Below are 19,075 nucleotides of genomic sequence, written 5' to 3'. Positions count from 1 at the left end.
AATAAAGTACAGTTCTGTAAATGTGTTTTCTCTTCCATGATTTTCATAACATTTTCTTTTTTTCCAGCTTACTTTACAGTAAGGATACAGCATATACTATATATAATATACAAAATATGTGTTCACCAACTATTTATGTCATTGGTAAAGCTTCTGGTCAACAGTAGGCTATGTTTTAGGTGAGTCAAAAGTCATATGTGGATGTTCTTCAATTGTATGTGGGTACAAGAACCCAATCCCCACACTGCTCAAGGGTCAACTGTACATAAAAGTGGAATAAAATATATACAGCAGTCTGAAGATGCTGAAGAACCCTCATGAAAAGGATTGAAATAGTTGCAATCATTTAGAGAAGGGAAGCACAGAAGGAGGACCCAAGCTGAAAACAGTGGTCATGCTAGGTTAAGAAGCCAGAAATGTGGGGCTGCCAAAGCAGCTGAGATCGAAGGAAAACACTCTACAGAGGAGGAGTGCCTGGGTAGCTCAGTAGGTTAGGCAACCAACTCTTGATTTCAGCTCAGGTCATGATCTCTGGGTTGTGGGATCAAGCCCCCCAGCTGGCTCCATGCTTGGCGAGGAGTCTTCTTGAGATTCTCTCCCTCTGCCACTTCCCCTGCCCCCACTCATATTCAAGAGCACACACTCTCACTTCTAAATAAATAAATAAATCTTTAAAAAAGAAAAACTCAACAGAGGAAAACAAAGGAAAACTGAGCCCCCCAAAAAAGTTTCTCTTCAATTTCCTCTGAAGACCCTAGTGGACCCATAGGCTATGCATGCACAGGATGGACCCCAAGAAACACAGCAGGAGACAGGCTAGGAGGCAAAAGAACAAAGGTAGAAGTTTCTCACTCCTTAGCCCTGGAGAGAAAGGTTGTAGTTCAAACTGTGAAAAGGAGTCTTCAGAAATGCTTCAGCTTTCTTAGTACTGTTGAAATCTCAGAAGAGCCACCCACCAGGGATACAGACCACAATCTAAGAGGAAGTAGTAAGTGGAAACATACTAGACTTAATGCAGCATAAAACTAACTCCTGGAAGAATTTAGGTGACCCTCCAAAATTATCTACCTGCCAGAATATAAAATAACCCTCCTTGGAGGAAGATAACAATACCAAAGCCCCCAGAATTTTCTATCCACAATGTCCAACAGACAATCAAAAATTAAACAATGCTTGGGCAACCTGAGTGGCTCAGCTGTTTAAGTGCCTGCCTTCCGCCCATGGCGTAATCCTGGAGACCCAGGATCGAGTCCCACATCAGACTCCCTGCATAGAGCCTGTTCCTCCCTCTGCATGTGTCTCTGCCTCTCTGTGTGCGTGTCTGTCATGAATAAATAAGTTAATTAATTAAACAATGCTAAAAACAGAACCAAAATACGACAGGGAAGTGGCAGGAGAGGACAATAAAAAGAAATCTACAGTTAAATCAGATACTTTTTTTTTTTTTTTTTTTTTTTATGATAGTCACAGACAGAGAGAGAGAGGCAGAGACACAGGCAGAGGGAGAAGCAGGCTCCATGCACCAGGAGCCCGATGTGGGATTTGATCCCGGGTCTCCAGGATCGCGCCCTGGGCCAAAGGCAGGCGCCAAACCGCTGCGCCACCCAGGGATCCCTAAATCAGATACTTAAAAACGGTTCTAAAATAATTATGACCAGGGTCCCTGGGTGGCGCAGCGGTTTGGCGCCTGCCTTTGGCCCAGGGCGCGATCCTGGAGACCCGGGATCAAATCCCACATCGGGCTCCTGGTGCATGGAGCCTGCTTCTCCCTCTGCCTGTGTCTCTGCCTCCCTCTCTCTGTCTGTGACTATCATAAATAAATAAAAATTAAAAAATAAAAATAAAAATAAAATAATTATGATCAATATATTCAAGACAATAAAGGAGGGATGCCTGGATGGCTCAATGGTTGAGTGTGTCTGCCTTTGGCTCAGGTCATGATCCTGAGATCCTAGAATCGAGTCCCACATCAGGCCCCCTGCAGGGAACCTGCTTTTCCCTCTACCTATGTTTCTGCCTCACTCTGTGTGTCTCTCATGAATAAATAAAATCTTAAAAAAAAAAAAAAAGGAAAAGGAAAAGATACAGAATTTCATCAAAGACATGGAATCCATGCTGCTAAACTGTCATTAAAAATTTAACAAGGAAAAAAAAAATTAACAGGGGCACCTGGGTGGCTCAGTCAGTATAGCATGTAACTCTTGATTTTGGGGTTGTGATTTCAAACCCCACACTAGGTACAGAGCTCACTTAAAAAAAAAAAAAAGTTTTAAAAAATAAACAAGAATATATCAAGTCCTAGACTGCTTAAAAGCAAAACAAAACAAAGTTTCATATTGCTAATCTATATGGCAACATGTAAAAAAAAAAAATAACTAAAGAGTAATAGAAAAGAAAAATAGGGATCCCTGGGTGGCGCAGCAGTTTGGCGCCTGCCTTTGGCCCAGGGCGCGATCCTGGAGACCGGGGATCGAATCCCACGTCGGGCTCCCGGTGCATGGAGCCTGCTTCTCCCTCTGCCTATGTCTCTGCCTCTCTCTCTCTCTGTGACTATCATAAATAAATAAAAATTAAAAAAAAAAGAAAAGAAAAGAAAAATAAAAGTACCTAATCAAAAGAAAGAAAGGAAAAACAAAACAAAACAAAAAAACAAGAAAATAAAAAAACTCAATTATATCAGAAATTGCATTAAATAAAAATAAAAAACTGAGGTGCCTGGGTGGCTCAGTCAGTTAAGCACCTGACTTTGGCTCAGGTCATAATCTTGGGGTCCTGAGACAGAGCCCTTCATCAGGCTCCCTGATCAGTGGGGAGATTGCTCCCCCCTCCCTTTCTCACTCTGTCTCACTCAAATAAATAAATAAGATATTTTAAAATAAGTAAATAAATATTAATGAAATAGATGTTCTAATTAAAAGACAAAGATGTGGGGCACCTGGGTGGCTCAGTCAGATTAAGTGTTTGCCTTTGGCTCAGGTAATGATCTCGGTGTCCTGAGATTGAGCCCCACATCGGGCTCTGTGCTCAGTGGGAAGTCTGTTTCTCCCTCTCCCTCTGCCCCCTGCTCATGCTCTCTGCCACTCTATCTCAAATAAATAAAATCTTAAAAAAAAAAAAAAAAGGCAAATACGTTCAGAGTAGTTTTTTTTTTTAAAGTATGCTATTATATAAGAAACTCTTTATTCACTTTATTATTTTTTCAAAGATTTATTTATTCATGAGAGACACAGAGAGAAGCAAACACATAGGCAGAGGGAGAAGCAGGCTTCCCCTAGGAAGTCTGATACAGGATTCGATCCCAGGACCCTGGGATCACACCCTGAGCCAAAGGCAGATGCTAATCACTAAGCCACCCAAACGTCCCATAAAAGAAACATTTTAAAAACAAACAAAAAAAGTTGAAAGCAAAAGAATATAAATATTTATAACATGTATACACAAATATCTGTTACAAAGTAAACCTTAGGCCAGAATATAAAGATAAAAAGAAACATTTCATACTAAGTGAATCAATTCAAAAGGAAAATAGGGGCTTCTGGGTGGCTTAGTTAAGCATCCAACTCTTCATTTCAGCCCAGGTCTTGATCTCAGGGTCATAAGTTCAAGCCTTGCACTGGGCTCCATGCTGGGCATGGAGTCTACCAAAAAAAGGAAAAAAAAAAAAAAAAGTTAAATATATAAATAAATAAGAAAACAATTCTAAATCTGTATACATCTGATAATAGACTTAAATATACAAAAGCTGACAGGAAAATAAAAAAAAAAAAAAAAAAGGATACAGCCAAAGTCAAATCTGGATATTTCAACAAATGTCAGTAACAAATGTAACAGTAGATCAAGAAATCAATACAGACATAAAAGATCTTAACAACATAATTAACAAACTTGACCTTACAAACATATAAAGAACATTATACTTGATCTAAATGGCATATTTAGGGCAGCCCGGGTGGCTCAGCGGTTTAATGCCGCCTTCGGCCCAGGGCGTGATCCTGAAGACCCGGGATCAAGTTCCACGTTGGGCTCCCAGCATAGAGCCTGCTTCTCCCTCTGCCTGTGTCTCTGCCTCTCTCTCTCTCTCATGAATAAATAAAATATTTAAAAGTAAATAAATGGGGATCCCTGGGTGGTGCAGCGGTTTGGCGCCTGCCTTTGGCCCAGGGCGCGATCCTGGAGACCCGGGATCGAATCCCACATCGGGCTCCCGGTGCATGGAGCCTGCTTCTTCCTCTGCCTGTGTCTCTGCCTCTCTCTCTCTCTCTCTCTCTGTGACTATCATAAATAAATAAATTTTAAAAAAAAGTAAATAAATGAATGAATGAATGAATGACATATTTAGAACACCTACAAAATACATTATTTTTTAAGGGCACATGAAACAGACCATATGCTAACCAAGTCACAATTTGTAAAGGTCAGGAATCAAACAGAATATACTCTCTGACCATAGTGGAATTTTTTAAGATTTTATTTACTTATTCATAGAGATGCGGGGAGAGAGAGAGAGAGAGGCAGAGACACAGGAGAAGCAGGCTTCATGCAGGGAGCCTGACGTGGGACTCGATCCAGGGTCTCCAGGATCACGCCCTGGGCTGCAGGCGGCGCTAAACCGCTGCGCCACTGGGGCTGCCCGACCACAGTGGAATTAAACTAGAAATAAATAGGGGGGCAGCCAGGGTGGCTTAGCGGTTTGGTGCCACCTTCAGCCCAGGGCCTGATCCTGGGGACCCGGGATGAAGTCCCAAGTCAGACTCCCTGCATGGAGCCTGCTTCTCCCTCGGCCTATGTCTCTGCCTGCCTCTCTCTCTCTGTCTCTCATGAATAAATAAAATCTTAAAAAAAAAATTTAAATTAAAATTAAAAAAAAAAAAAAAGAAAAGAAAGAAATAGGGGCCTGGCTCAGGTCATGATCTCAGGGTCATTCTTCTCTCCTTCTCCCTCTGCTCCTCCCCTGCTCTCCCTCTTAAAAAAAAAAAAAAAAAACAATAGGGATGCCTGGGTGGCTCATTGCTTGAGCTTCTGCCTTTGGCTCAGGTCATGATTTCAGGAACCTGGGATTGAGTCCAGCATCAGGTACCCGCAGGGAGCCTGCTTCTCCCTCTGCCTATGTCTCTGCCTCTCTCTCTCTCTCTCTCTCTGTCTCTCATGAATAAATAAATTATTTTAAGAAAAATTTAATTTTAAAAAAGGACAAAGGCAAAGACTCAGACTAGTTGATTTTTTTTTAAGATTTTATTTATTTATTCATGAAAGACACAGAAAGTAAGGCTGAGCCACCCAGGGGTCCCTAGACTATCTGATCTTGACACTTACTGTGAAGCTGGATTAAAGGATTAAACCTGCCTGGTATCTGCAAAAGTTCAGACACAGATCAATGGACAGAACCGACTCCAGAAAAGACCCACACTAATATGGCCAGCGAGTTTTTCACACTGGTACAAAGGTAATTTAATGGAGAAAGGAATCTTTTCCAAAAAAAGGGCTGAAAAAAACATCCACATGCAAAAAAGAATCTCAAATATGTCTCACACAGGATACAAAAAATTAAATCAAAATGGAGGGCAGCCCAGGTGGCTCAGCGGTTTAGCACCACCTTCAGCCCAGGGTGTGATCCTGGAGACCTGGGATCCAGTCCCATGTCAGGCTCCCCGCATGGAGCCTGCTTCTCCCTCTGCCTGTGTCTCTGCACCCCGTCATGAATAAATAAAATATTTTAAAAATAAATAAATCAATCAAAATTGATCATATATCTAAATGGAATATGTAACTTGCACAAAAGAAACTTTGTGACCAGGGACTCCTGTGTGGCTCAGAGGTTGAGCGTCTGCCTTCAGCTCAGGATGTGATCCCGGAGTTCCGGGATTGAGTCCCACATGGGGCTCTGCGTAGAGCCTGCTTCTCCTCCCTCTGCCTATGTCTCTGCTCCTCTCTGTGTCTCTCATGAATAAAAAAATAAAAATCTTAAAAAAAAAAGAAAGAAACTTTGTGACCTTGGATTGGGCAGAGTTTCTTTTTTTTTTTTCAAAAGTAAACTCGACACCCAACGTGGGGCTCATAACCCCAAGTCATAACCCCAAGATCAAGAGTCACAGGCTCCACCAAATGAGCCAGCCAAGCAACTCAGGATTAGGCAGTGTTCCTTGAAATGATACCAAAACCATACTCCATAAAAGTGAAACTTGAAGTATCTTCCCACAGCCAACACTAAAACATTCTGAGCAAAATATAACAATATCACATTGTAACTCAAATAGTAAATATCCATGAGTCCATACTCACATAAAAATGAATAAATAAATAAAAGGAGGGAAAAGGGACAGCTCTTCTTTATAGAAAATCCCAATTAGGGCGCCTGGGTGGCTCAGCAGTTGAGCGTCTGCCTTTGGCTCAGGACTTGATCGAGTCCCACATCGTGCTCCCCACCGGGAGCCTGCTTCTCCCTCTACCTATGTCTGTGCCTCTCTCTGTGTGTCTCTCATGAATCAATAAAATCTGAAAGAAGCAAGAAAAGAAAGAAAAAAGAAGAAAAGAAAAGATAAGAAAAGAAAAAAGAAAAGAATTACCATATGAACAACACAGTAATAATTGTTACAGGCAATCTACCAATGGATGCTAAAATTAGTGGGCAAAAAAAAGTAAAATAAAATAAGTGAGCAAAAGTTTGAGGAGAAACAGGATATATGCCTAGTTTTAAAGTATCTTCTGCAAGGAGTGCCTGGATGTCCCAATTGGTTAAGCATCTGATTCTTGATTTTAGGGGTCTTGGGAAAGAGGGTCTTGGGATAGTGCTCTGCATCTGGCTCTGTGCTCAGCTGGGCGTATGCCTGGGATTCTTTCTCTCTACCTCTCTAAAATAAATAAATAAAATCTTAAAAAAAAAAAAAAAAGTATCTCTTGCAAGACATGTACCAATTACAAAAGGAATAAATGCATACAACAGAACAATGAACAAACATTTCATCAAAAAAGATCTATAAACGGCCAATAAACACATGAAAATATGCTCTACATAATTATTCCTTAGGGAAAGCAAGTTAAAACCACAAGGAAATACACCTCCTAGAATGGATACAATTTAAAAGTCTGATAGATCCTGGCAAGAATGTAGCTCATTTGTAAATCTCACACGTGGTGGGAGTGTAAAATGATACAGCCACTTTGGAAAATAGGTCAGCAATTTCTTATAAAGTTAAACATATATAATACCATAGGCCCCAGAAACATTACTTCTAGTGATTTACCCAAGAAAAATAAAAACTTATGTCTATCAAAGACCTATATCTGAATGTTTATAGCAGCTTCAGGCAAAAGCTGGGAACCACCCAAATGTCCATCAACTAGTGAACAAATTAATTGTGGTACATCTATGGGATAGAATACTACTCAGCAATGAAAAGAACAAACATGAACGAATCTCAGAAGCATTGTACTAGGCAGAAGATACCAGATGTGACAGGATCCATACCACAGAAGCATAATACTGCAGGAAACACAGAACTGCAAGGATACAAGCGGGCAGCTAAGACTGGGCTGTGAATGAAGGCCTGCAACAGGGATGAGAGAGCTTTCAGAGTTAGGGAAATGCCCCACATGCTGATGGTGTTGGCAGTTACATAATTATGCACATGTTTCAAACTCATTGGATAAATTTTATTGTATGCAAATTATATCTCAATAAATCCAACAGTAAGAATCAACATTAATCTCCACATTAATAGAATAAAGAAGAAGGGGATCCCTGGGTGGCTCAGGGGTTTAGCGCCTGCCTTTGGCCCAGGGCCCGATCCTGGAGTCCCGGGATCGAGTCCCGCGTCGGGCTCCTGGCATGGAGCCTGCTTCTCCCTCCTCCTGTGTCTCTGCCTCTCTCTCTCTCTATGTCTATCATAAATAAATAAATAAATCTTTTTTTTTTTTTTTTTTTTTTTATGATAGTCACACAGAGAGAGAGAGAGAGGCAGAGACACAGGCAGAGGGAGAAGCAGGCTCCATGCACCAGGACCCTGACGTGGGATTCGATCCCGGGTCTCCAGGATCGCGCCCTGGGCCAAAGGCAGGCGCCAAACCGCTGTGCCACCCGGGGATCCCATAAATAAATAAATCTTAAAGAAAAAAAAAAGAATAAAGAAGAAAAACCGTATGATCATCTTAATACAGAAAAGCACTGACACAATTCAATATGATAAAACTCTCATAAAATTAGGAAAAGAATCTCCCTAATCAGATACAATATATCTATAAAAAGTCAGTGTGCCTGGGTGGCTCAGTCAGTTAAGCATCTACCTTCAGCTGAGGTCATGATCGAGTCCCATGCTGAGCAGGGAGCCTGCATCTCCCTCTCTCTGTCCCCTGCTCTCTTTCTGTCAAACAAATAAATGAAAATTTTAAAAAATTAAAAAAAAAAAATACTGTATCCACAAGAAGTCTACAACTCTCTCATGCATAAATGAGGAATACGGGGACACCCGGCTGGCTCAGTTAAGCGTCCAACTCTTGATTTTAGCTCAGGTTGTGATCTCACGGTCATAAGACTGAGTTCTGCGTAGGATCTGTGCTCAACAGGGAGTGTGCTTGAGGTCCTCCCACTCCCTCTGCCCCTCCCCACTTCCAAAAACAAAACAAAGCCCCCAAACAGGAATATGGACTACCTTCCCCCAAATAAGGTAGGGTGCGATGTTCACGATCATCATTAGTATTTGCAATAAGAAAAAGAATTCACAAGGGGCACCTGGGTGGCTCAGTTGGTTAAGCATTTGCCTTGAGCTCAGCTCATGGCCCTGGGATCCTACCATTAAGCCCCATGTTGGACTCCCTGCTCGGGAGGGAGTCTGCTTCTCCCGTGGCCCCACACCTCACTCATGCACACTATCTCTCTTCCCACTATAAAATAAATAATATTTAAAAAACAAGAAAAGAAATCACAGGTGCTCACTATAAAACTGTTAAGCTGAATAAAGTCCTTATTCACTTGTCTATATGTGTTATAATTCACAAAAAATACAGTATTTCAAAAAAATTTCAGAGGCCTAATCCTGTGACCCAGCAATTCCACCCAACAAAAATCAAATGGAGATGTTCACACAAAGATCTGTAGTAGAATGTTTACAACAGCACCATTCAGAGTAGCCTGCAACCAGAAACTATCCTAACGCCCATTAAGAGTTGAATGGATACAGAAAATCTAGAATACTCAAACAATACTACACAGCAATGAAAATGAACAATCTACAAGTACATGCAACAACATGGGCCAAAATGCACTCATAAAAACATAGGATTCTACTCATAGTACAAAACAGGTGAACCAAATTGTTCTGCCAGAAGTCAGAATTAACAGTCCCCAACAGGTGAGATGCTGGTAATAACTGAAAGGGTACAGGTAGTGCTCTGTTGATATGGTTCCTGGCTGCATGAGTTATTTGTCTCCAAAAATTCAGGATATCTTACGATACATGGAGCTTTCTGCATATTATACTTTATATTATGCTTCAATAAAGACTTTTTTGGAGTTTAATTACAAAAGAAGAAAAAGAAAGCCTACCCATCGGAATGAAGAGTCCACCATCCTCTGTCTCATCCTCAGCTTGCGAAGCCAGAGTCCCAAGTGGCTTTTCTTGAGGACAGGCACATACATCTGGCTGAGGGGACTTCCCAGGCTGGGCTCCTGGTTTTGCAGAGTGGCTGCCTAATGGCAGCAAAGGCATCGCCCCTCCAGAATGCAACTGAGGTTTTCCTGGAAAAATCACAAGTATTGCTCTATACTTTGCCCATTATCCATCATACTAAGTTGTAGAAATCAGCATTTTGTTGTAAAGTCATTTATAGCTGGGTAACTTCACTAATGATACATACACTATATAGGCATTCTCCTCTCCCTTTTAAAGATAGGGTCCTAAGAAATAAAAGCTCAGATCCAAGCTCACCTGTTATGTCAGGGAGGTGAACCACATAATGACTACAACATATTTCTTTTATTTTTTTTTCCTTTTAATTTTAAGTAGGCTCCAAGCTCATCGTGGGGCTTGAACTCATGACCCTGAGATTAGGAGTTACAGCCAGCCAGGCACCCCAAGGTCTTTCTACTTAAAATATGCTTTGAGTTATACATTTCTTTTTCCTTTGGAGAAATCAAAACCATAATTGTAGGGTGGGGGCTGTTATATTCCTGATGACAAAGGTACATTTTATAAGGATAATCATTAACACCACATTTAATCCATTATCAATGTCCTGAACTTTCTGACTCTAAATTATGCAGAAATTGGAGTAAAAGTCACCATAAAATTATCAATGACAACCTTCCCCTTGGGATGCCTGGGTGGCTCAGCGGTTGAGCGGCTGCCTTAGACTCAGGTTGTGATCCTGGGGTCTGGGATCAAGTCCCCCATGGGGCTCCTATGGAGAGCCTGCTTCTCCCTCTGCCTATGTCTCTCTCTCTCTCTCTCTCTCTCTCTCTCGGTCTCTCATGAATAAATTAATAAATCTTAAAAAAAAAAAAAAAAGACAACCTTCTCCTTTACCTCAACTCCTCATGAGTGCTACCTTTCTTCTGGGGAAGACGGAATATTTACAAAGCAAATAAGCACTCGTGCTGTAGCAAAAGTAAACAATAAACATGACAGGTTGTCATGCAGACAGAACAGCCACAGAAGACACACAGGGAGTGCTAACCAGTGACTACTTACTCCTGAGATAAGAACCTGGGGGAAGGGGACAGAGGGAAAGGGCACCTAACTTTTCACTGTGGACTGTCAGCATTTATGAATTGTTTCCATGTTTGTGTATTACACATTCAGAACATTTTCAAAAAGAGATCAAGTTATCACTGAGCTCCACACAAAGCAGCCTTCATCCTGTGACCTGATATCTCATCGACGTTGGCACTTCCAAGTGGTGTAAACATGGTTTTATTTTTTGTTTTGTTTTGTTTTTGGCGACTCCGCCAGGTCTCGGTAAACATGGTTTTAAATTGGACCATCCAGGGCAGCCCAGGTGGCTCAGTGGTTTAGCGCCACCTTCAGCCCAGGGCATCATCCTGGAGACCCCGGATCAGAGACCCGGGATCAAGTCCCATGTCAGGCTCCCTGCATGGAGCCTGCTTCTCCCTCTGCCTGTGTGTGTGTGTCTCTCTCTGTCTCTCATAAATAAATAAATAAAATCTAAATAAATAAATAAATAAATAAATAAATAAATAAATAAATAAACAAACAAACAAACAGACCATCCTCTCCTCCAACAAAGAAAAAGAAAAGCTTTAATTTTAAATAAAGCATGAATTAATCCTTAATTGCATTTACTCTCAATCTTCTATCCTTCACTTCCAGAACCCATGATCACTCCATAATGTCAAAACATCCCAGGGCTTTGGCTTTCATAGGGACTAGACAAAGAGTCCAATACCAAATCCATCAAATCCAAGGTTGCTCTCAGCCAAATGTCTTAGAAAAGAGAACTTCAATAAACAGCACGGTGTTCTCTTTTAATCAACAATCTTGAGCAAGTTTTAGAATTAACAATGCTGACATTTTCACAATTGAACCAACATAAAAGACTTTTTAATCAAACATATCAGAAGTTCACTTTATAATGTAGTTTCCATCAATGATACTTCTACCACCTAAAACGCATTTGGAATTCCTCTAACACTGTCCCTACAGCTTACCAGCCATAGAGAAAATGTCCTTTTTTTTTTTTTAAGTTTTATATATTTAAGTAATCTCTACACCCAATGTGGGGCTCAAACTCACAACTCTGAGATCAAGAGTCACATCCTCTTCTGACTGAACCAGCCAGGTGCCCCAAAAATGTTCCCTTTTCTATGACCACATCATATTGCTTCTCAATTTCCCATCTCAGAGAACCCTGCAGGAACCCCACTCTTCTTTTCCTCTATCTCTGTGCTAGATGCTCAAACCCCCTAGAAAGGGAAGCTGAGAAGGGTAAGAGGGACAGAAAAGGGAAAGCCTTACACAGCGCACATCTATAACTTGTTTACTGCCAGCTTAAAAACTGTGAATTAATAATATGAAAATAATCAGCTGAGAACTGTACAAGTCAACTAATTATAAGCCAAAATCTGCCTAAGTTAATCATTTTAGAAGGTAAAGAAAAAAAAAGTATAAGTAGGAATTAGGATATGTGAATCAATCTCAAAGAACAATTAAAATTCTGGAAAAAAAAAAAAAGAGGGAAGGGGGAAATACACACCAACACAAGGAAGGTTTAATCACCAGCACCTGGGGCACCTGGGTGGTTCAGTCGGTGAAGCATCTGCCTTCCGCTTGCATCATGATCCCAGAGTTCTGGGATCAAGTTCCGTGTTGGGCTCCCTGCTTAGCAAGGAGTCTGCTTCTCCCTCTGCCCTTCCCCTCCCTATCTATTCTTTCTCTCTCTCTCTCTCTCATAAATAAAATCTTTAAAAAATATAATAATCACTAGCACCTGCAGTCTAGAAACATGATCTCACAATATACCAACTATAACAAAATGCTGATATAGTAGCCCTCTGCTTACCCTCGGGACATATGTTCCAAAAGTCCCAGTGTTGCCTGAAACCTCCTATAGAACTGAACCCTATAATACTGTATTTTTTTCCTATACATATTTATGATAGTTTAATTTATAAGTTAAGCAGTAAGATTAACAAATAATAAAACAGAACAATCATAATAATACTCTAACAAGAGTTATACAAACGTGGTCTCTTTTTCTCTAAATAGCTTACTATCCTGTACTCACCCTCCTTCCTGTGAGGATGTGAGATGATGGAATGCCTATGTGGGGAAGTGAAGTGAGGGGAGTGATAAAGGCATAGTGACACAGTGTTAGGCTACTACTATCCTTATAATGAGAAGTCTGGAGGATCACCCACTTCCAGACCACGGCTGACCTCAGATAATTAAAACCACGGATATGGGGAAACTACTACATTTCAAAATAACTCAGATTTTTGGGGGGTCTTTTCTACATAATCATAATACTACATGTTACTTAAAAGAAAGCAAAACAACCAAAAAAATACACTTTTTTTCTTTTTTTTTTTTTTTTAAGATTTCCCTTTTAGGGGCACCTGAGTGGCTCAGTGGTTGAGTGTCTGTCTACCTTTGGCTCAAGTCATGATCCCGGAGTCCTGGGATGGCATCCCACATTGGGCTCCCGGTAGGGAGCCTGCTTCTCCCTCCTCCTGTGTCTCTGCCCCTCTCTCTCTCTCTCTGTCTATCATAAATAAATAAATAAATAAATCTTAAAAAAAAAAAAAGGAAGTGGCCAGGGAGACAGCGGGCTCACCGAAATGTCCTCTCCAAGCTCCTTGTGTTTGACGTGGAGGTGGGGGACCTGCAGGGGACACGGATTCCAGTGCTAGCAGGGCAGGAATGGGTGATTCACTAGGGGTTCAGGGTCACTCATCTGTTGGGGAGTGCAGCCTAGAGCTGTTGCTCTAGGGAGCCTGACATGGGACTTGATCCCAGGACTCCAGGATTGCGCCCTGGGCCAAAGGCAGGCGCTAAACCACTGAGCCACCCAGGGATCCCCTCCCTGGCCACTTCCATTCTCCCGCTGCCATCATCCTTGCTCCTAAGGGCCACAATCTGATCTCCTTGTCCCCCTCATGCACCTCCAACCTGCAAGCCCATCAGGCCCCACCATCCTTCTCACTCCTTTGGCACAAACATTTTTTTTTTAATTTTTTATTTCAATTCAATTTGCCAACATGGCATGAACTTTTAAGGGATGTGCCTTGTTTTCATAGCTCTCCTCCTTTGACCTCTCCTGTCACCTCTTCTGTTTTCCCCTCCCTATCTCTTCCTCAGCCTCAGGCCATCCACTTTTTCCATGTTCCTTTCTACAAAGAAGCAGCACAATGCACACTCTGACCGTCTCTACTCCTACCTCTACCAAACTTCGATCTCAGACTTCGATTTTACTGTGAAGGCCCCCACTTCACACCTCACACCCTTTTCAACCCCTCCAAGGCCTGCGCTACGAATGCGTGCTTTACCATTCCTAGGCCAGGTATCTGACACGGCATCAGTCTCCAAGCAAGATTAGTCCTTCCCTCGGAATGTCTCTAAGATACACCCTCTTTTCTCTCCTTGCTGCCAACATCCCAGTCAAGGTTGTTGACTGTCAGGTCTCAGGGGCAGCACGGCCAGGACCCATGTGGTATGCACCTGCACTCACCCCGGGAAGCCCTGCTGCTTGCCCATGTGTTTCCAGAATGTGCCACCCCACTTCTACTCCTTCCCCAGTCTATGGAATCCTACCAATCCATCAAACCCCAATTTCAAAATTCCTAATTCCCTGTACCACAAACTCCCGCACTTACATATCACCTCCAACTGCTCCAAATGAACTATGTGTTTATGTCTTGTCTTCCCAACTAGACTACAAGCTTGCTGAGGTGAGATCTATGCCTTTTGCTTCTTTTATTTATTAGTTGGTTATCACCTATGGGAAAAGCTCAAACACTTGACCATGAAAAACAAAGCCCTTTGCAATCTAAACATAACTTACCACTCTGAAGTCATCTCTCACTTCCTCCAACCTGTCACTATCCTCTTCTGCCTCTGTGCCTGCTCCTCTTGGCCTCCCATACCCAAGTGTCAAACTACCACCCAGCCCTCCAGTCCTAAGGGTTATGGTGTCTCTGTAGAGTCCCACCCAATGTCCCAGGCAGCAGTCTGTCCCTCTACACTGCTGCCCCTCCTCCACAAGCCCCATTTCATGGATCCCCACCAAATCACAAAACGCCATAGAGTTCCCCTCCTGACATGAAGGGAGGAGAGAAAAGGATACAGAAGAGAATCTCAAGAATGGGAGGGAGAAGTCTCCACTCAATTGTAAAGTCCTAAGGGTCAGAACTGCATTTTTTTAAGATTTTATTTGTTCATGAAAGACAAAGACAGAGAGAAAGGCAGAGACATAGGCAGAGAGAGAAGCAGGCTCCATGCAGGGAGCTCCATGTGGGACTCAATCCTGGGACCCCAGGATCACGCCCTGGGCTAAAGGCAGGAGCTCAACCACTGAGTCACATGGATGTCCCTGCATTTCTGATTCCATACTGAATCAGTATCCCCCTTTCAGAGATACTGCTTTGTAAAAGAACTGCAGAGGGGACACCTGGGTGGCTCAGCAGTTCAGTGCGTGATTCCAGGGTCCTGGAATCGAGTCCCACATGGGGCTCCCTGTAGGAGCCTGCTTCTCCCCCTGCCTATGTCTCTGCTTCTCTCTCTCTTTCATGAATAAATAAGATCTTTGAATGAATGAATGAATGAATGAATGAATGAATGAATGAATAAATAAATAAAGGAACTGCAAAGAGTGCAGTGGCAAACTGATACACCAAGGAAAACATGGCCTAACAACCCTTTGTATCATACCTCCTTCTTCCTTGACTTCTTCACCAGGCTCTCCTGAAAAAGGCTCCTTTGTAATAGGATGATCACCTCTGTTTTCTTGAGAAACAGGTCCAGGCCTCAGCATAATCTTCTTCCCTCTCCTTGCACCAGGGGCCTGGACTTTCCCTTTACCGACGTGTGCATGAAGGAGCTGGGAAGATTCCAAGGAAGGGAGGGTGATTCCCTGAGAGATGGCCGCATCAACAGCTTCTAGAACTGGTGCACTCGTGTCCTGGGTGAGTATCCTAGAGCTTAAAGAGCTCAAAGAAGGATCCTCCACACAAAGCTGATTGCTGGCATCCTGTAATGACTCAACCTGGAGGCCAGCCACTCTGCCATGGCTTGGACCCCCAGAGAGTGATGCTGACCCCAAGTCCTTCACCTGGTCAGACGATGGCTTAATAGCTGACTCCAGGTCAAGGTCCTCTTCCTCCTGGTTGCCCTGGTCCTGTGAGGACTCTGTCACTGTGGTCCTCCTCTTCTTACAGGGCAACATTGTACAAGTCCCACTCTTGGGACGCCTGGTGGCTCAATGGTTGAGCATCTGCCTTTCGCTTGCATACAAGTCCCACTCCTGTTCCATCCTGAAGGGAGAAAAGCAAGTTCTCATCACCCTCATGTTCATTCAGATTAACAGCATTTCTTCAAGTATCTTTCCACTTACTCATGTTCAGTCATGGGCACAGTACTTTACACCAAATACACAACCTCCCATCTCCCATTAGGTGGGAGGTGAGAGAAAGTGGTTAGTGTCACACCCAAACCCTAAGTCCACTATCTGGTTGGTACAGTATCTTGGCTGAGTGGCTTAACCTCTCTGATCTTGAGTTTCCTCCACTTGAAAGGATACTAACTGTGCTTACCTCATAAAGAGTTGTTATAAGAATTAAATATGATTGGTAAATGTTAGTTATCATTACTACCAACAGGGAAGTAGAAAAGCATGATGCCAACAGTAAACTGTGGAGTCAAACTTTCTGATTCGTTTCCCAAGTTAGCTTCTCTCCAGCTTTGTGACCCTGCGTAAGTTACGTACCCTGAACTTCACTTTTCTCAGCTACAAAATGAAATAGGGGGGGCGTCCGGGTGGCTCAGTCAAGTGTCTGCCTTCAGCTCAGGTCATAATCCCAGGGTCCTGCTCAGGGGGAAGTCTGTTTCTCCCTCTGCTTCTGCCCCTCCCCTGGCTTATATTCTCTAGAGCACGAGCACTCTATCAAATAAATACTATCTATTTTAAATTGTTTTTAAAAATAAGATAAAAATAGCATCAATGTCATTAGATAGCAATTTATTAGATCAATAATATTTGCTACTGTTTCCATAAACAGGTAGCTCAGTTAACAAAAGCAATCCAAAAGGAAAGTGTGGTTGTTTAAAAAGGTTAAGCTACATTAACAAAAAATTTGTGTTGAAAATAAGAGATTCTTACTATACTCTATGTTGTTACTTCTTGACTCTTGGCTTCAATTCCAGCTATCATAATTTGTTTTTTTAAGATTTTATTTATTTATTAATGAGAGACACAGAGAGGCAGACATAGGCAGAGGGAGAAGCTTCCTGTGGAGAGCACAATGCAGGATTCAATCCCAGGACCCCAGAATCACAATCTGAGCCGAAGGCAGACGCTCAACCACTGAGCCACCCAGGTGCCCCTCAGCTATCACAATTTAAGGGCAACACTAACTTAAGCTGAAGGATATCTTTTATGTTCTTATAGATCCTGTTAGCAAACCTCTTTTACAGTATTTATTGCTTTTCTCACACCCTTGTCTATCTCCTTCCCCCAAAACTATGTGCTTTCTGTGGGAAAGGACTTTTCCAACCAGCACCCCTAGTACTTGGCAAGATCTGCCTATGCTATACTCAATGAATGCTCCTGAAGAAACGCATACGTGAGAGAGGGCATGAACTTCCCACTCCACGCTTAATCTATGGAGCATTTGGGCCATGAGTTAGGCATCGTATGGAAACTGATTGCATCTTTCTGCCCAAAAAACTTCACTCTCAATAAAATAGGTCCAAGAATAAAATAAACTGCTTTGTTTAACACTGAGTTCTTCCTCACTGACGATGCCCATCTAAAGCTGGGTCCAGACGACTAAGATAGTTCCTTCTGGGAGACCTTTAAACCTAATTCAGGGCACCGAGCTGGTTCTAGTCACAAGAGCGCAGGTACAACTCCTGATCTCGGAGCTGTGAGCTCCAGGCCCACGGTGGGGGCAGCGATAGACAGATTAGATTAGACAGATATATAGATAGATAATTTTTAAAGATTCTTAAAATAAAGCTCCCTAATTCAGTTTCTCCAAGCAGCAGGGGAGAACTCCGCCCAGCCCCCCATATCAGCCTGCGTCCAGATCTCAGTTGTTAAAGCTCAATACACACGTGAAGGTTCTGCCGATCCCGGTGAGGGAGGGTGGGAGAGGGGAGAGGTGGGGAGCGAGCAGCTTGAACGGGTCCTACGTTTCATAGATGAATGACAGATTCAGAAAAGAAAAAAGAAGGACAGGAGGCAGCAGCGTGCAGAGAAGGGTTCCCGGCACTTCAGACGCAGCAGCCCTCCTAAGGCCCCCGCCCTGGGAGTGGAGTCCCACCAGCTGGGGGATGAATGCGACCCCGGGCAGCTCCAGCGCGGGCCCCTCCCGGGCACAGGTTCCAAGAGCGGGTCCTTACTGCGCTTCCCACCGCGGCTCCGAGCGGCGGCCCAGGTCCCCACGCCCAGCCCGGCACCGTCACACACCCCATGCTGACCCGACCCCTCTGCCCGGAAGCCCAGTTCCCACCTGCCTCTTCCCGCCCCACCGCACGCGCCCTGCCACCCTCACCAGCCGGCCAGCTCCCGCGGAAATCCAGCTCCGCCAGCGCCGGAAGTCGGCCAACGGCAGCGCCGGACGTGCGCGCCCCCGAGCGGCGGTGCGCGGCGCCAAGCCGCCAGGGAGCATGCGCCAAGCCCCCAGGCCCCATGTTAGGTGAGGGCGGACTGAAGCCGGCGCGTCCGACGTTTGCGAAAGACTTTAAAAGCGAGATTCCTTCTCGCTTTCTCTGTACGCGCAGCGATCCTACTCAAAATAAGGCTGGACTTTGCGACTCGGTGGTGTGCTTTGACAACTCTTCGTTCCCGCCGCGAAATACCTGGAACGCGGAACCGAGGAAGTGGCGAATTCATAAAATTGCAGGAAAAAGACCCCCGGGCTTGTACCAATAGTGCGGGTTCCCCAATAAAATGGGGGCAGGCTTGGACTCAGCCCGCAGTGATCGCTGCGGTCTGCATAATGCTCTTAATTCCATAAAATGCTTTCAAGTAAGTTATCTTAGGTGACCTGATCCTCGCAGTAGCCCCGGGGGATAGTGGCTATTACACCCTCCCCCGCGTACGGAACACACTCCTGGCTCGGCGGGGTAGGTGATTGCACACATGCAGCTGTGGAGGGACCTCAGGTGCCCTAACACGGCTCAGCTGGTCAGGTTCTTAAACACACACAGCTGTCCAAGGACCTCAGGTGTCCTAACTCTGGCTCGGCTGGGTAGGTGGTTCCACGCACACAGTTGTCGAGGGACCTCAGGTGTCCTAACTCCGGCTTGGCTGGGCAGGTGATTGCATACACACACCTGTTGAGGGACCGCAGGTGCCCTAACTCCAGCTCCTGACATGCCAGGTCCAGCGCTTGGAAAGGCGCCCG

The 19,075-nt window shown here is 43.7% G+C and overlaps 1 protein-coding gene across 7 annotated transcripts in view; it reads right to left on the bottom strand.

The window, feature by feature from the left end:
- Window positions 1-19,075, bottom strand: part of LOC490422 (GON-4-like protein) — a 75,313-nt gene that overhangs the window by 54,178 nt on the left and 2,060 nt on the right. For 4 of the 7 annotated variants that reach the window (XM_038543072.1, XM_038543075.1, XM_038543077.1 and 1 more), the window contains exons 1-3: window positions 18,221-18,286; window positions 15,378-15,979; window positions 9,539-9,730 (exon numbers count right to left, since the gene is read on the bottom strand). In XM_038543072.1, the coding sequence (XP_038399000.1) occupies window positions 9,539-9,730; window positions 15,378-15,891 (706 nt within the window). In that variant the 5' untranslated portion in view covers window positions 15,892-15,979; window positions 18,221-18,286. Of the gene's footprint in view, window positions 1-9,538; window positions 9,731-15,377; window positions 15,980-18,178; window positions 18,287-19,075 lie in introns of those variants that run through there. The other 3 variants (XM_038543073.1, XM_038543074.1, XM_038543076.1) reach the window with 3 other exon arrangements.

The sequence above is a fragment of the Canis lupus genome, chromosome 7, assembly GCF_011100685.1.
Source record: "Canis lupus familiaris isolate Mischka breed German Shepherd chromosome 7, alternate assembly UU_Cfam_GSD_1.0, whole genome shotgun sequence".
Classification (NCBI taxonomy): Eukaryota; Metazoa; Chordata; class Mammalia; order Carnivora; family Canidae; genus Canis; species Canis lupus.
The sequence above is the reverse complement of the archived record's forward strand: the minus strand, read 5'-3'. Positions and strand labels throughout refer to the sequence as shown.